We start from the raw sequence: 12,963 nt of genomic DNA, 5'->3' as shown, positions 1-12,963 counted from the left end.
AAATATTCTGCGACATAGAAATCAAACGCACGACATGAGGCTGGTTATACTTCATACCCAACGGATATTTCATTCTTGATCTCATAAGAATACTATTATTCAACTAAATACATTAATCACTAACTTCACCTTCAATTACAAGCTCCCCATTTCCACGTATCTCCTCTTCAGCCCCATTTACGCCTTGTTCTGCATCACTTTTCAAGTTTTCAATATCCCCTAAAAGCTTTCTGATATACCTTGAGGCCAATTCCACAGTTGTTGCTTTAGACGGAATGCTGATTTCATCATGATACAGTTGTGGGATCAAGGATGCCAAATCAGCAATGGCGGTATTCATTCTATTTCTTCGTCCTTGTTCTGCTATTTTGTGTGATGCCTTTTTCGTGGACAATTTTTCAGGTTTCTTGGTTAATTTTGGCGACGATGATGCGCTGCTATCTCCCGAAGAAGATGATTTCGAAATCGACGATTTACGTGATACTGATTTGCTCTTCTTTGGCTGTTGCTGCTGCTGCTGCTGCTGTTGTTTCTTTCCTTTTGGTTGATTTTTCTCTTCCACTTCAGCTAGTCTTCCCATAGTGAAGCCCATTAATGGTGGCTCATTAATCTCTCGGGGTTTCCCACTTGGTGGTAACATTTCCGTATCATTAGTATTCACTTTGGACTCGGGTATCGATGACTGGGGCAATTTCTCAAGTTGATCAGTAGCTGATGGTGTAGAAGATTTGGCCTTGGCTGAGGGTGAAATATAGCTCTTGTTACTAGCAGCAAGAACGGGAGTTCCGTGAGGTGTTCTTCTCTTGTTTTGATATCTATGATCCTCTGAAGATGGTGCATACACCGAACTTGATTTTCTTCGTTTATCCGATGATTGTTGTGCATTCAATGCTGGCGAAGTCAAGGGTTCAAAATTGATATTTGCCGGCGACTGATGATGATGATGTTGCTGTTGTTGTTGCTGCTGCTTCTGATTGAAGGAAGGTCCGTTGGCACCTTTATCCAATGGTGTCACTGCTGGACTGACCAAGGGAGTGAATACAGCATCTGGACGCACATGTTGCGGTTGTGGTTGTTGATCACTATCATCATGATTCACTGAATACACTTTTCCCAGTGAATTTTGCCTATGGTAAAGATGGTGTTTGTTGTACAGTTTCTCATTTTGGCCCGGTAGTATAGGTGAAGAAAATTCTGCATTCCTACGCTGCTCTTCCTTTTTCATGGCATTTATGGCTAACAAGCTAGGAGTTTGTTCCGTGGGGACCTTGGGAGGAAATGCTGACGAAACATGGCCAGGTTCAGTGTCAAAATTCAATTCTTCGGGGATCATGAAATTTAAATTGTCAAGTCCAAATTCAAATTGATGTTGTGGCGGTGGCGGTGGTTGCTGTGATTGATGAGGGTGGTGATGTTGTTGCAGTTGCAGTTGTGACTGTGGTTGTGGTGGTACACTAGAGTGTAAAACCGGAACACCACCATTGGGTGTAGACATATTAGATACAGTATGCTGATGTCCCGGGTGAGTAGAATTGTGACGGTGAAATGAAGCTTCCTGCGCTTCTTGGTCGAAATTCATTTGGTTGTCCATGGGTTGGTGCGTCGCTATGGCATCCAAACGGAAGTTACCTGGCAGAGGCCCCTGTTGCCCTTGATCGTGTCCACCAAGTCGACTTTGCGACCGAATTTGTTGCTGAACCAGTTGGTGTTCATACATATTCTCCTCTAGTTCTTGCAAAAATAACTGCTCTGATTCAGTGAAATTTGATGGCGTGGTTGATTGGAAATGAAGAGGAGTACCCATTTGATTTGGCCCTGGAGTGTTTCTTTTCATACTACTTTGGTCACCTGGTGTTGAGTAATTTGAATTATTATTGAGATGCGGCGTTGTATGCTGTGACTGAGTCGAGTTTGATGTTGCATGCTCCAATTCAACATAGTAGGGGGACTTGCCAGGAGTATTGCCTGCCAATTGGCCATTTATTTGACTGTCCGTCGTGTATGAAGTATTCCAAGTCTGTGACTCCATTCAGGAATATATAATTTTATTGAACCGAGGCTGTTTATCTGTAGATTGTGACGAGGCACGTTGTTCTGAAATATATTGACAAATCGCTGTCTCTCAACTGTTACTTTCTTTTTGCCAAAGTTGCAACCACCTTAAAGCTAGATCTTTGATTGTAAAGCAATCACTTGGAAATGGGAAAAGTATGGAGAGAATTTTTTTTTTAAGAATGAGATATTTCAAAAATCTTTTGTATTATTGTTATTGTTATTGTCCCGTATGTGTCCATATGAATTTTTACAAGATATACAAAAAAGCGCAACAAGAGAAAGAACAAAGTTGAATCACTCGCCTATCAGTTGATTCATTGATGTACAGCTTATATCTAATTAGCTAATGACAGAACTGTCATAATGAAGAGAACTAAGTCATTTAGATGCCCTTGGCGGAACAAACCTCATTGGTCACACTCAAACTTTTCTCATAAAATGTAACAACAGTATATACTATAGGTCTACTACTACTACTACACAACAACAACAACAGCAACACAAAATGCGTAAAATCTGAGTCAAAAAAATAAAAACCAAAAATTAAGGCACCCCACGTGCATATGTCGCAAACTGGATAAACATGACACACATTTTACTATCGCGCGACACACACAGAAAGTACAACCAAAATTTGGGTGTCGAAACATTTAAAAAGCATAGGAGGTATTGAGTGCCGACTAATCGTAATTTTGTAAACCATGCTCCCATAAAATGACGTACTCAAAGTCTTTGTAGGTGGTATGTGCTGACTCTTTGGTGTTGTCGATTCTATACCAACGAAAACAAGGGGCACCTCCTTTTTCAAAAATAGTTGAAAGGTGAGCTTGGTTCAGCGTCGCCTTTTTGCTTGGATATGGTCAATCTTACCAACTTGGAATGATATGGTTTTAGATTGAAAAAATTTTTTGCACTCAATTGATTACGATTGACAATTTTGCAGCATTGATCATCGATTTTTATCAACCCAAAGATTAGTCTATGAAAATGCATTTAAATTGCAATGTCAAATTAACCGGTGTGGCAAATTAATGGGGAAACTGGTTCTTGGTACCTGTTTTTTAAACTCGCCCATGTCGACTACATGAATAGATGACATGTGCCTACTTAGTTTTCTCAAACCCCTGGAGACTTTTCTCCCAAACATGGGAAAATGACATTCTGTTAAATATCAGCCCCTCAATCGTGATGTCAACCAGATTTTAATTTATGCACTTTAAATATAATGCATCATACATGAGAATTAAAATATTATCCATACTGTAACATTTCTCACCAAAAAGTTGTAGTTAAAACCTGATAAGTGCTGAAAAATCTTTTATTTTAACCTCTCATGCATGATAATACAAACATGAATTTGAGATATTTTTATCAAATGACTCTCGATATTTTGGTCTTTGAAAGTAAGGGTTTCTGTAGTTGCATGGGTTACGAAAATAGTTGCAAATTTTGGGGTAATTGGTAATTGTGGCAACTTTGATAATTTTTAGGTGGGGAAGAGGAGAGAATACTGCTGGTGTTGTTTGTACTGATGTAGATAAAGCCCGATGTCGATTACTTAGGGTAGTCCGGCTGGAAAACTATTCTAGTCCACTCAGTATAACCCTCGAAGCACCGAATTACAATGATTTAAAGCTTACTTTTGAGAAGTCTACAAAGTGAAGAACGGCTAAGCAACATGGTTACTGGCAGCCTTTCACCCACTTGTTTCCCCTCCTATTTTCAGTAACTCACAATTATCTCTTCATCCTCAAAATTTGGAACAAAATATAAAAGATAATTGGGGGTACAAGAAAATGTCTTCCAAAAAAAGATTGTGTTTGGCGCGTAAAAAAATCTTGACCCAGAAGTCACACAAAACCAAAACCAGATTGAGAAACAAACTCAATCCCTCTTTCTTTGAACCTCCCCCACCCCCTACCTACTTTGGTGATTTGCGTAGAACACGTTTAAGGTTTTTTGCACTCACCGATCAGCATCATATTAAGCTCGCATTTTTCTTGTAGCGGAGGGGACTCACCCGATTCACGGGGAATAGGGGTACTGCTAAGGAGCAAAATAACATGGGTCTTTACTTTACTGTACGCTCTTTCAATCTTATCGCAACATTTGAACTGAATAATAATTAAGTATCGTGCAATGTTGTTAGTTCTATGGCGTTTTATTATTTTGTAAACAAAATGACTAGTATACGGTTTTTGTCTCCACATATTGTATACTTCTCCTTGCATTGCAGCATCAACTCGTCATAAATTCGCCTTGCTCCAACTTGCATCAACTTGCAGCTTCACACAAGGTTTGTATTATGTTTTGAGTATATGGGACCAAGAAATTATCGGCGTAAGCACCTTCTATTATTCAGGCGGGGGGACAAAGTAACATTCAAGATTGGAAAGTGGAAAGCCTTTGAATAGTGTTCCCACGGCTACTTTAAAACTTAAGTGCTTTGGTGATGCTGAAACGCCATAACTTTATCACCTACAGAAGTTGCAGACAATTGACCCAATTTGTGTCAAGGTCATTTCTAAGCGAAGTGAAGGAATAAAAAAGTCTTAGCCCAAGGAAGTAAAAAAAAAAAAGATCAGCTGATTAAAAAGAAAGCTGAAACAACCATCACATTTTGTAAAGGGGATGCTCTTTCGGTACCAGTACTTGCTGTTTGTAACACTGTTTTTGGCATTACTGTAAGTCATTCAAAGAACACATCTGCTAGCGAATTCGCGTGAACTGCAGTCTACACCCTCTTTTCTCCATGCATCAAAATATTAGGAGCTAGAGTTTAAGGTTTTCAGAGTTTTCCACACGCACGCCTACACACATACTTTTGGAAGTTAATCTTTGCTCCTGGTGCTAAAAGCTACTCACTAAAGAGAGACTAAGTAGAATGGTTCCTCGTTCTCCATTGTTTTCTAGCAAGACTAGACTAGACCAATACCTTTTGGTCATGTAACACAAAATAGTTTTAGCCCCAAAATGATAAGCGCCTTATTGAACACATGCATAACTTGACATCTTAAACAAAAGAAAATCTGGCACTTTACATTGAATTGAATCGTAACACCTGCTTTCATGAAAACCCAAGACTTTTTTTTTTAGAGGTAATTTATAATATCATGCTTTCTCTTTGTTTTGGGTCTTGTTGTTTTATAATATTATTATATTTACGATGCTTTCTTAATTCAATTGCAAAAAAACGTATTAACCCACTCCATACGATCTTTGCAATAGATATATATTGTGGAACTGCAGTCAAAACATTCAGTAATATAAATAATAATCACATTTTCCTCTTTGAAATTTTTTATTATCGAAAGACAAAAGCAAACTCATAGACACCTTTTTTACAATTGACTAAGCTTTTGCTATCGAGAAAACATAAACAAATCCATCAACAAACTAAAAGAGCTAACTCGTCAAAAAATCTGAGTACAATCTAAAAAGACCTACATCTGTTCTTCTGAATACTTTCAATTAAAATCAATCCAAGGGCTGTTTATTTTTTTTTGCCAATTGCGGTTTTATTTGATTTTGGGTTATTCTTGCAATTTCAATTGAAACAGCAAAAGAGAGAAAGAGAAGAAGACAAACAATCAACAATCAAAAAATAAAACAATCAACAACCGAGAAAAGGCTGAAGATAAAGCAAAGGACAAAAAACATTGCAATTATATTTATTCTGCATTGAGATATACACATACTGAAGTTCGTTATAAGGGCATCGCAGAAGTAACGCACCAACTCACCTTTCATTTGGCAAACCCAACAGTTGTCAATGGTTGATTCATCTTCCTTTTCCCACAATTCAATGTCATTTAGTAGCAATATGAGTATCCCGAGTCACAACAAGAGCTACAATGGCAACATTTTCACCCCTAGTAGCTACATGAACTCGGCAAATGCGAATTCAGGGATTCCAATATCAACCAGTGCAACCCACCCGGGACTACAATACTTGCAAGCGTATCAGTCCCAACCGCAACAACAACAACCACCTTTGCTACATCCACAACAAACGACTCAAGATTACTACACTACGAGCTCTTCATCGAATAATACACTTTCCTCGGGGTCGGCGTCCTCAACTGCACCAACTTCAATTGCTGATATGCCGTTGCCTGGGCAACAACAGCTGCAACAAAATCAACAACGATTTAATCAAACTACAACCAAAACAATTATACCGCAAATGATTTCTGGAACTGGAGCCTCGTCGAACCCTCCAATGCCCCTTGATCCAAATATCACCACTAAATTCACCAACAATGACATACAAATATTACGTCAGTTGCTTATTGCCGGTGAAAAGTACAAATGGAAGCAAATTACTAAAGAAATCAATTCATCTACAAATCATACGCAGCATGTCATGGCAGCCATTAGTAAAAATCAACAGCATTTGCAACAATTTCAACATCTACGACAAAATTCCATGACATCGCACAACTATCAACATCAGCAGCTCCAACACCAGCATATGCAACAACAGCAACAACAGCAACAAACGCATCAACACCACCTCCAACAACAGCAGATGCATCAACAGCAATTGCTGTATGGCTTCCAGCAACCATCTCATTTACAAAATAACAATATCATGCACAAATCAACGTCTTTGAACCTGCCCTATATGTCGAACTCAATGCCAACAACAACAATACCACCACACAGGACGCAAAATAACATCCCACATCATGCTATGTCAACATCGATATCATCCCATTCCAACTCCAATTCACATTCGCAGCCAGCTGCTGCAACAACTTCCTCGGCAACCCACGCGCCTCCAAATCCAGTACCTTTGAAGAATGTAAGTCCCACTTTTGTAATGAAGCAGTATCAGCAATTGCTTGGATTGCCTAATAATCTGGTGTATTTTGGTACCTTGGGCTCGAGTTTGCCTTATGTTATTGCTGCTAATGGATGGAATGATATTGATCAAGAAGCTTATAACTATCCGTTCAATATGGATGAAGAGGAGTGAGGAGGGGTAGAGAGGTGGAGGTGATTTGATGCGGGAATATGAGGAAAAGGGAGATACTTATCGGGGTTAATTGTTTTATGGAGATGGTGTTCTTCAATTGTTGTTTGACAATTAAATTGTATTATTTTATATATTTAATGAATTAGATTTAAGCAGTCCGTTCCATTGTAGTCACCGCTTTGATGTCACCATCTTCGTTATTCTTCTCGTTCGCATTCAACACACTTTTCGTGTGGTTCGCACACGCCCCCATCATTCAATAGACTCCCCTTTCCAATCAAATGATCACCAACTGGAGCGACACTTCCACTACTATCCTCGTCGCAAGCATCACCACCACTATTGCCGCTTCTACTCTCAATCTCATGAATCTTATCCCTAACTAGATTTTTCAAAAATTTGGCATCAGGGAACCCATCAAATGACGCTTGAGCCAATTGTGGATCCAAATCGGCGCCATCCTTTTTAAACTTGCGCCGATAGATCAATTCCACTGTGGTGCCCAATTGAACCAAGACTTGGAAAGTACCCGGTATATCCACTATTGGTTGAAGCGAAATATCAGCAATGGCGTTGGCATCAAATGTTTGAAATAATTCTTGGGCGTACCATATTGCTCGATTTGTCCATTTGCACTTAGTACAGAATTGGATTATTATGCGGGGGTATTTGTCAATTTGAGAGGCTAGTGGTGGGGGTGCAGTGTTCGTTGCTGCCGTTGACGATGAAGTTGAATTAGACATTTGGTTTGCAAAGTGTGGCGCGTGGTCTAGTTTCTTCGGTGGTTGTTTAGTTGTAAAAGATTTTGAAATTTTCGCGGAATTGTTTATTGCGACACATTTTTCCAGAGCCGGAGTTACTTAGAGATTGATTTACCTACACATCTCATGAGTTTGACTGATGTGTCTATTATTTTCTATATTTTTCTTTCTTTCAATACCTTAACCAGTCGTATTCATTACCCAACCCCGAATTATCAACAACCAGTTCATTATAGGACAACTTCTGCAGTGGAGCATTAGCAAATGATGTCGCACTAGTTGTTGTTCCTGGCGGTACATTCATGGGACTACTCGACAATGAACGATTTATGTTTCTCGACAAAACATTTTCAGCGACTTTGGTACTTGACTTGTTTCTTTTGATACTTGGTCGACGTGTCTTTCTTACACCAGAAAAGGAGGAGGAGGAGGATGCTGGATTACTCAGCCTGCGATCATCTTTCTTTAATGAGGTGGGGTTTAGATCATCACCGTCATTGTCATCTTTCTTGGTTCCTGTTGTTGTTGTTGTTGTTGTTCTTTGACGTTTTTTGATTATGTCGGTCTTTAGACTAAGTGGACGCGTAACGCCATGTAATTTTAAGAAAAGACCACAGGCATTGCAGAGTGGTTGTCCTTCTGGGTTACGTCGCCATAGTGGGGTTGTTTTTGTTTGACAATTTGAACAAGTTTGTCCACTCTCGCTGGGGTTGCTTGTTGATGTTCGATTTGAGTCACCTTCGTTTGCATCGGATTGAAATTTCCCTTTACTGATCTGTTTAGTCAGTTTGGGTTTCCTTGTTTTCTTGCCTGGTGGTGGTGAGGGACCACTTGCGTCATCGAAAAAATTGTGGCTGGTTTGACTAGGTAATGTGATCTTGATATCAGTGTGATTTGGCAAAGACAGATTAATGAATGGTTCATTCTGATTGAGACTCCGTGAGAATTGTTGTTGGTGTTGTTGTATTGGTGTAACCATTGTTGATCGGTTCATAAAAGTGTCATTCATGTAATGTGAACGGTTGGGGTAACTATTGTGAAAATCAGCATACTCAGGTAAGGACACAAGGGACTCTTGACGTAATAAGTTGGACGGAGTTGCCGTGATTGATCTTCTTGGATTAACTGAAGTTGGTTGGCTCATTGAGCTTAGTTGGGTACTTGACGGTATTATCGTTGAAAGTGACGATGATAAAGATTCTACACCACTGTTTGTAGTTGGTGAATGAACAAAATCATCAAATAACGGCTTTTCATATGAAGATGCAAAGCTACCTGACATAGAGTTCATATTGACATCACGAAAGTTGTCATTGGGACCTTCAAATGCCAATGGATCTAATGAAAACTCAAATGATGACGAGGATACTTGTGGATATTGAAAACTATGGGTATTCCTTGATGGTAAAGAAGTAGAACCTTGATGTTGTTCATAATGGTGTCCGGAAAGCTCAAGACCAAACTTATCATAGTCATGTAATTGTTGAGACAAGTTTGAAATTGTTCTACCTTGTTGCTGTTGGTGTTGATGTTGCGAGCCTATTGCTGAAAACAATGGTGAAAATTGAGCCAGGCGCTTTTTGGGGATATTGCTGATGGATGTCATTCCACCACCTGATCCATAATCACCTGTGTCTCTATTGGACCTGTCCGTATTTCTCGGCGATGCGAAACTTCCAGCTCCCAAATTTTTAATATGGGAAACGTAATCGAAATTATCATCATTAGGATTTATGCTGTTGGATTTGAAATTTAAATGGTTAGTATTCGGAGAGTACGATTTGGTGGATGATGATGTGGAAGTGGAGTGCTGATGCGATTGAACTTGACTTTGTTGATGATAGGATCTAGTGTGAGTTGAGTTTTTGCTTTGTACTGTTGATTGTAAAGGTGGGGTTGATATACCATATCGATTCATTGAGTCTGACTGCAAAGTTTTGTCCCCAAACATATCGAGTATGTCAACGTCATCAAGCCATGCATTGTCGTGATTGATTCTGTCTCGGGATTGAGGTTCCTGTTGATGAGTTCTTGTTTCAACCCTGCATCGATTATAACTCGATTTACTCGTAAGATGCATCATTCTCCATGTTAGATTTTCCATCCTAGTATTGTACGGCAACGAGTCTCTTGCTTTGTTGTATAATTTCCATAGATTTTCCACGTGATCATACTCACTGGTTAGAAGTTGAGATAAATTGATGTCGTTGCCACCTGTAGTGCCACCTTTTATGTCTTTTGGATTGAATTTAAATTTCATGCGTAAGGTTGGCGATGATGGTTGACTTGATTGATGTTTGGCTGTGGTGGTGGTGGATTGATTACGACTGTTGCTCTGAAGCTTATCTTTGATGTCATGACCATGACCTGCTTTGGATCGCCATTCGTATGCCTGTTGTTGGTGCCGTCTGCGAGCTTGCATTTGTGCCAGCAAAAGTGACGATGGTGAATCGTCATTTATAGCAGCTGGTGACGATGTCATTGACATGTTCGATAATTGTTAGAAGGGTGCCACTTGCTAAGTAGTATTGTCGTGGGTAACACAGCTTTACTAGATTCACTGTCTTAATTTATGGAACAAATGGCACAACGGTTCGAGCTGAGTTCTTGGTAAAAGACAAAAGTGTAAATAACTTGTTTGAAATCAATGTTGACAGCAAATGGAAAAGAATAGTGTTGACAGTATAAACGCGTGTGGTATGTTGATTTATGGTTTATATATAGAAGTCTCTGATTGGTTTAAGATAAAATCTAACAGCTTTTTCGATTGATGGGGCCAACGCATGAAGGGGTAAAGTACACTTTTGGATAAGGACAAAGCTTAAATTGTTTCGACTATTAACAACAACTTTGTGTTGTGGGTAATGTATGTGTTCGAGTGCAAGAGTTATTCCGATAAATACAAGTTACGCATATGCATCATGAGTTAAAAGTTACAGTTGTCTATTTATTGTCAAGTCAAACACAAAGTGGTGGTTGAAACCAATTGTTTGAAACAGCCTTTGTCAAAGAGACCAAGTGGCAACGAAAGCAATCTTGTACATTGTTATAAACACCGGATGGTTTTATTGCAAATTAGTGATTTCGATGGATTAGATTTTATGTTTAACGCTAGTTTTCAGCAGCTTCTTTGACATCTCTCATGAATCATCGGCATATCCTCTTGCTTGAACACTAGAGAATTATCACACTCCTTTTAATGTCAACGTCATAAAAGACTCTTCATGTCCGGGAAAAGTAGGAACAAATCCCCTTCCATCCTTCCTTTTTGTCTCATGTGCAAAAACACAAACTCAAAAATACTTTGAAATTGCAATTTTTTCCATTTTTTTTTTTTTTTTTTTTTTTTCGTCAATTTTCGCAACCGTATTTGGTGTGTTACGAACAGAGGCAGAGGGAGGAGAAGATTAGTGGGACGCTTCTAGGGCAATTCCATAGCTCATACCCACAACCTCGTGTGAGCGGTATTAGAGTGCATAAGTCAGTTTTCCAGTGATCTTTGTCCTTCTTATCAAGAGAATGGATTGTTTAGAGCCCTCCGTTTTGCTTTGTGCAATTTAAGCATGTAGTTTTGTGAATTTATGATACTTACCAAAATGCTGTGCGCTGATTGGACGATAAGAATTTGCTGTTGTCTCTTATCAATTTCTTACACAAATTGAGATGGAAACTAGACTATTGTCGCAAAACATAGAGAAATAACATTACATATAAAATAGCGACACTCACTAAACTTGTATACAAGTTTGAATCAGTATATGGTTATACTACTTATGCAACCGTTTGAGTTAATCACTTCAACAATACATCTTTCTAATCCGTAAAGTTTTGACTGACCCCATCTTTTCAACTTGGCACTCTTTACTGAATCCTTTTTAACATCAATGTTTGGTAAATCAATAATATCCAAATCATTATCGATAAACTCTGATTCATATCTATTCAAAAACACTGGTGTCAAATCTTTAAATCCTGAAGGAAGCTCTTCAAAATACATTGATGAATTTATAGTATTTGCAAATTGACTAGATTCAATTGTCCAGTTACAACGATTCCATTTCATAAAGCTAAGATCTTCAACAATACCTCCATTGTGAAGTACGACTTTATTGACAACACTGTTTAATGTGTTTGCTGAAGCTGTTGGTGGAGTTTTTAAGTCGTACAAGATATCAATACCAAGTTTATAGTAATTGTGAAACTTGCAATTCTTGAAATCTTTTTGCGCATCTTCTTCACTTGTGTCATCACTAAGATAGTTGTGTATGAGTAATCTTGAATCATATTTGTTGAATTTGTCTTCTGGAGGACCTAGTATATCAATGACATCCTGTTGCGTTGATTTCCCAATCTCAATATAACGATTCCCATTGGCTACTATAACTCCTTTATCTAGGTCTATTATAAAATTGGAGCTTTGCGTCACCTGATTATTTGCTTTATACTCACTCCATGTTTTGCCCTTGAATACCGCAATGGAATCACAGACGATATCATTGGGGTTTTCCCAATTAATTAGTGAATCCAATACCGACTCACTCGATTGATCAACCAATTTGTGGCATAGTTCCTCATTGATGATCTTGTACTTGAATGCGATTCCCGGATATGAGAGGATATACGACTTGGTGGATTTATTGAGCACTCCCGGATATGTTGGTCCTAGGATTTTGTTGTAGATCAATTGAAATGAAGGGCCAGATGATGTAATCCTAGCTCCATTTTCCATCTGGTTGGAACCATTGAGTGAGTTTGAATTGTTCATACTCATCGAATGCAGTGATTTTGAGTGATTGTTGAATACATCATCGTCATCGTCATCGTCGTCACCTTGCAAAGACTGTTCAAATTCATTCAAGCTTTGATTCTTGTATAGTAGTCGTAAAGCTCTACTCTTTTTTTGCTTGCCATTTAGATGTAGAAACTCAATCAAACGCAATATTTGATCCTTTTGGTTTTGAAACGTTAACCTAATGTCTAAATCAACTATTTGAACTAGTATTGGTGACTGATAGTAATTCTTTTCAGAATACATGACTTGGTATCTATATTCATACTTGTTTAATTCATTGATAACTTCATACAACGTGTGTCCAAGTTTAATATTGTTTCCAATACCAACACCTGGGTATATTGCTGTTTCATATATCATGGTTACTCAGAATC

The 12,963-nt window shown here is 38.6% G+C and overlaps 5 protein-coding genes across 5 annotated transcripts; 1 reads left to right on the top strand and 4 right to left on the bottom strand. All coding sequences in view use genetic code 12, as the record gives it.

The window, feature by feature from the left end:
* Positions 1 to 112: 112 nt before the first annotated feature.
* PHO4 (phosphate-sensing transcription factor) lies at positions 113 to 2,029 on the bottom strand (the record flags this gene model as incomplete). The annotated part of the gene is made up of 1 exon (XM_036810467.1): positions 113 to 2,029. The coding sequence occupies one exon, from the start codon at positions 2,027 to 2,029 to the stop codon at positions 113 to 115; it is 1,917 nt and encodes a 638-aa protein (XP_036667001.1).
* Positions 2,030 to 5,878: 3,849 nt separating this feature from the next.
* CPAR2_500610 (uncharacterized protein) lies at positions 5,879 to 7,036 on the top strand (the record flags this gene model as incomplete). The annotated part of the gene is made up of 1 exon (XM_036810466.1): positions 5,879 to 7,036. One exon carries the CDS (start codon positions 5,879 to 5,881, stop codon positions 7,034 to 7,036), a length of 1,158 nt encoding a protein of 385 aa, XP_036667000.1.
* A 197-nt stretch (positions 7,037 to 7,233) lies between these two features.
* Positions 7,234 to 7,779, bottom strand: CPAR2_500600 (uncharacterized protein; the record flags this gene model as incomplete). Its single annotated transcript, XM_036810465.1, has 1 exon — positions 7,234 to 7,779. One exon carries the CDS (start codon positions 7,777 to 7,779, stop codon positions 7,234 to 7,236), a length of 546 nt encoding a protein of 181 aa, XP_036666999.1.
* Positions 7,780 to 7,969: 190 nt separating this feature from the next.
* On the bottom strand, positions 7,970 to 10,279 carry GAT1 (Gat1p; the record flags this gene model as incomplete). The annotated part of the gene is made up of 1 exon (XM_036810464.1): positions 7,970 to 10,279. The coding sequence occupies one exon, from the start codon at positions 10,277 to 10,279 to the stop codon at positions 7,970 to 7,972; it is 2,310 nt and encodes a 769-aa protein (XP_036666998.1).
* A 1,269-nt stretch (positions 10,280 to 11,548) lies between these two features.
* CPAR2_500580 (uncharacterized protein) lies at positions 11,549 to 12,949 on the bottom strand (the record flags this gene model as incomplete). Its single annotated transcript, XM_036810463.1, has 1 exon — positions 11,549 to 12,949. The coding sequence occupies one exon, from the start codon at positions 12,947 to 12,949 to the stop codon at positions 11,549 to 11,551; it is 1,401 nt and encodes a 466-aa protein (XP_036666997.1).
* Positions 12,950 to 12,963: the final 14 nt, after the last annotated feature.

Source organism: Candida parapsilosis, contig 006139, assembly GCF_000182765.1.
Source record: "Candida parapsilosis strain CDC317 annotated contig 006139".
Taxonomy (NCBI): domain Eukaryota; kingdom Fungi; phylum Ascomycota; class Pichiomycetes; order Serinales; family Debaryomycetaceae; genus Lodderomyces; species Lodderomyces parapsilosis.
The sequence above is the reverse complement of the archived record's forward strand: the minus strand, read 5'-3'. Positions and strand labels throughout refer to the sequence as shown.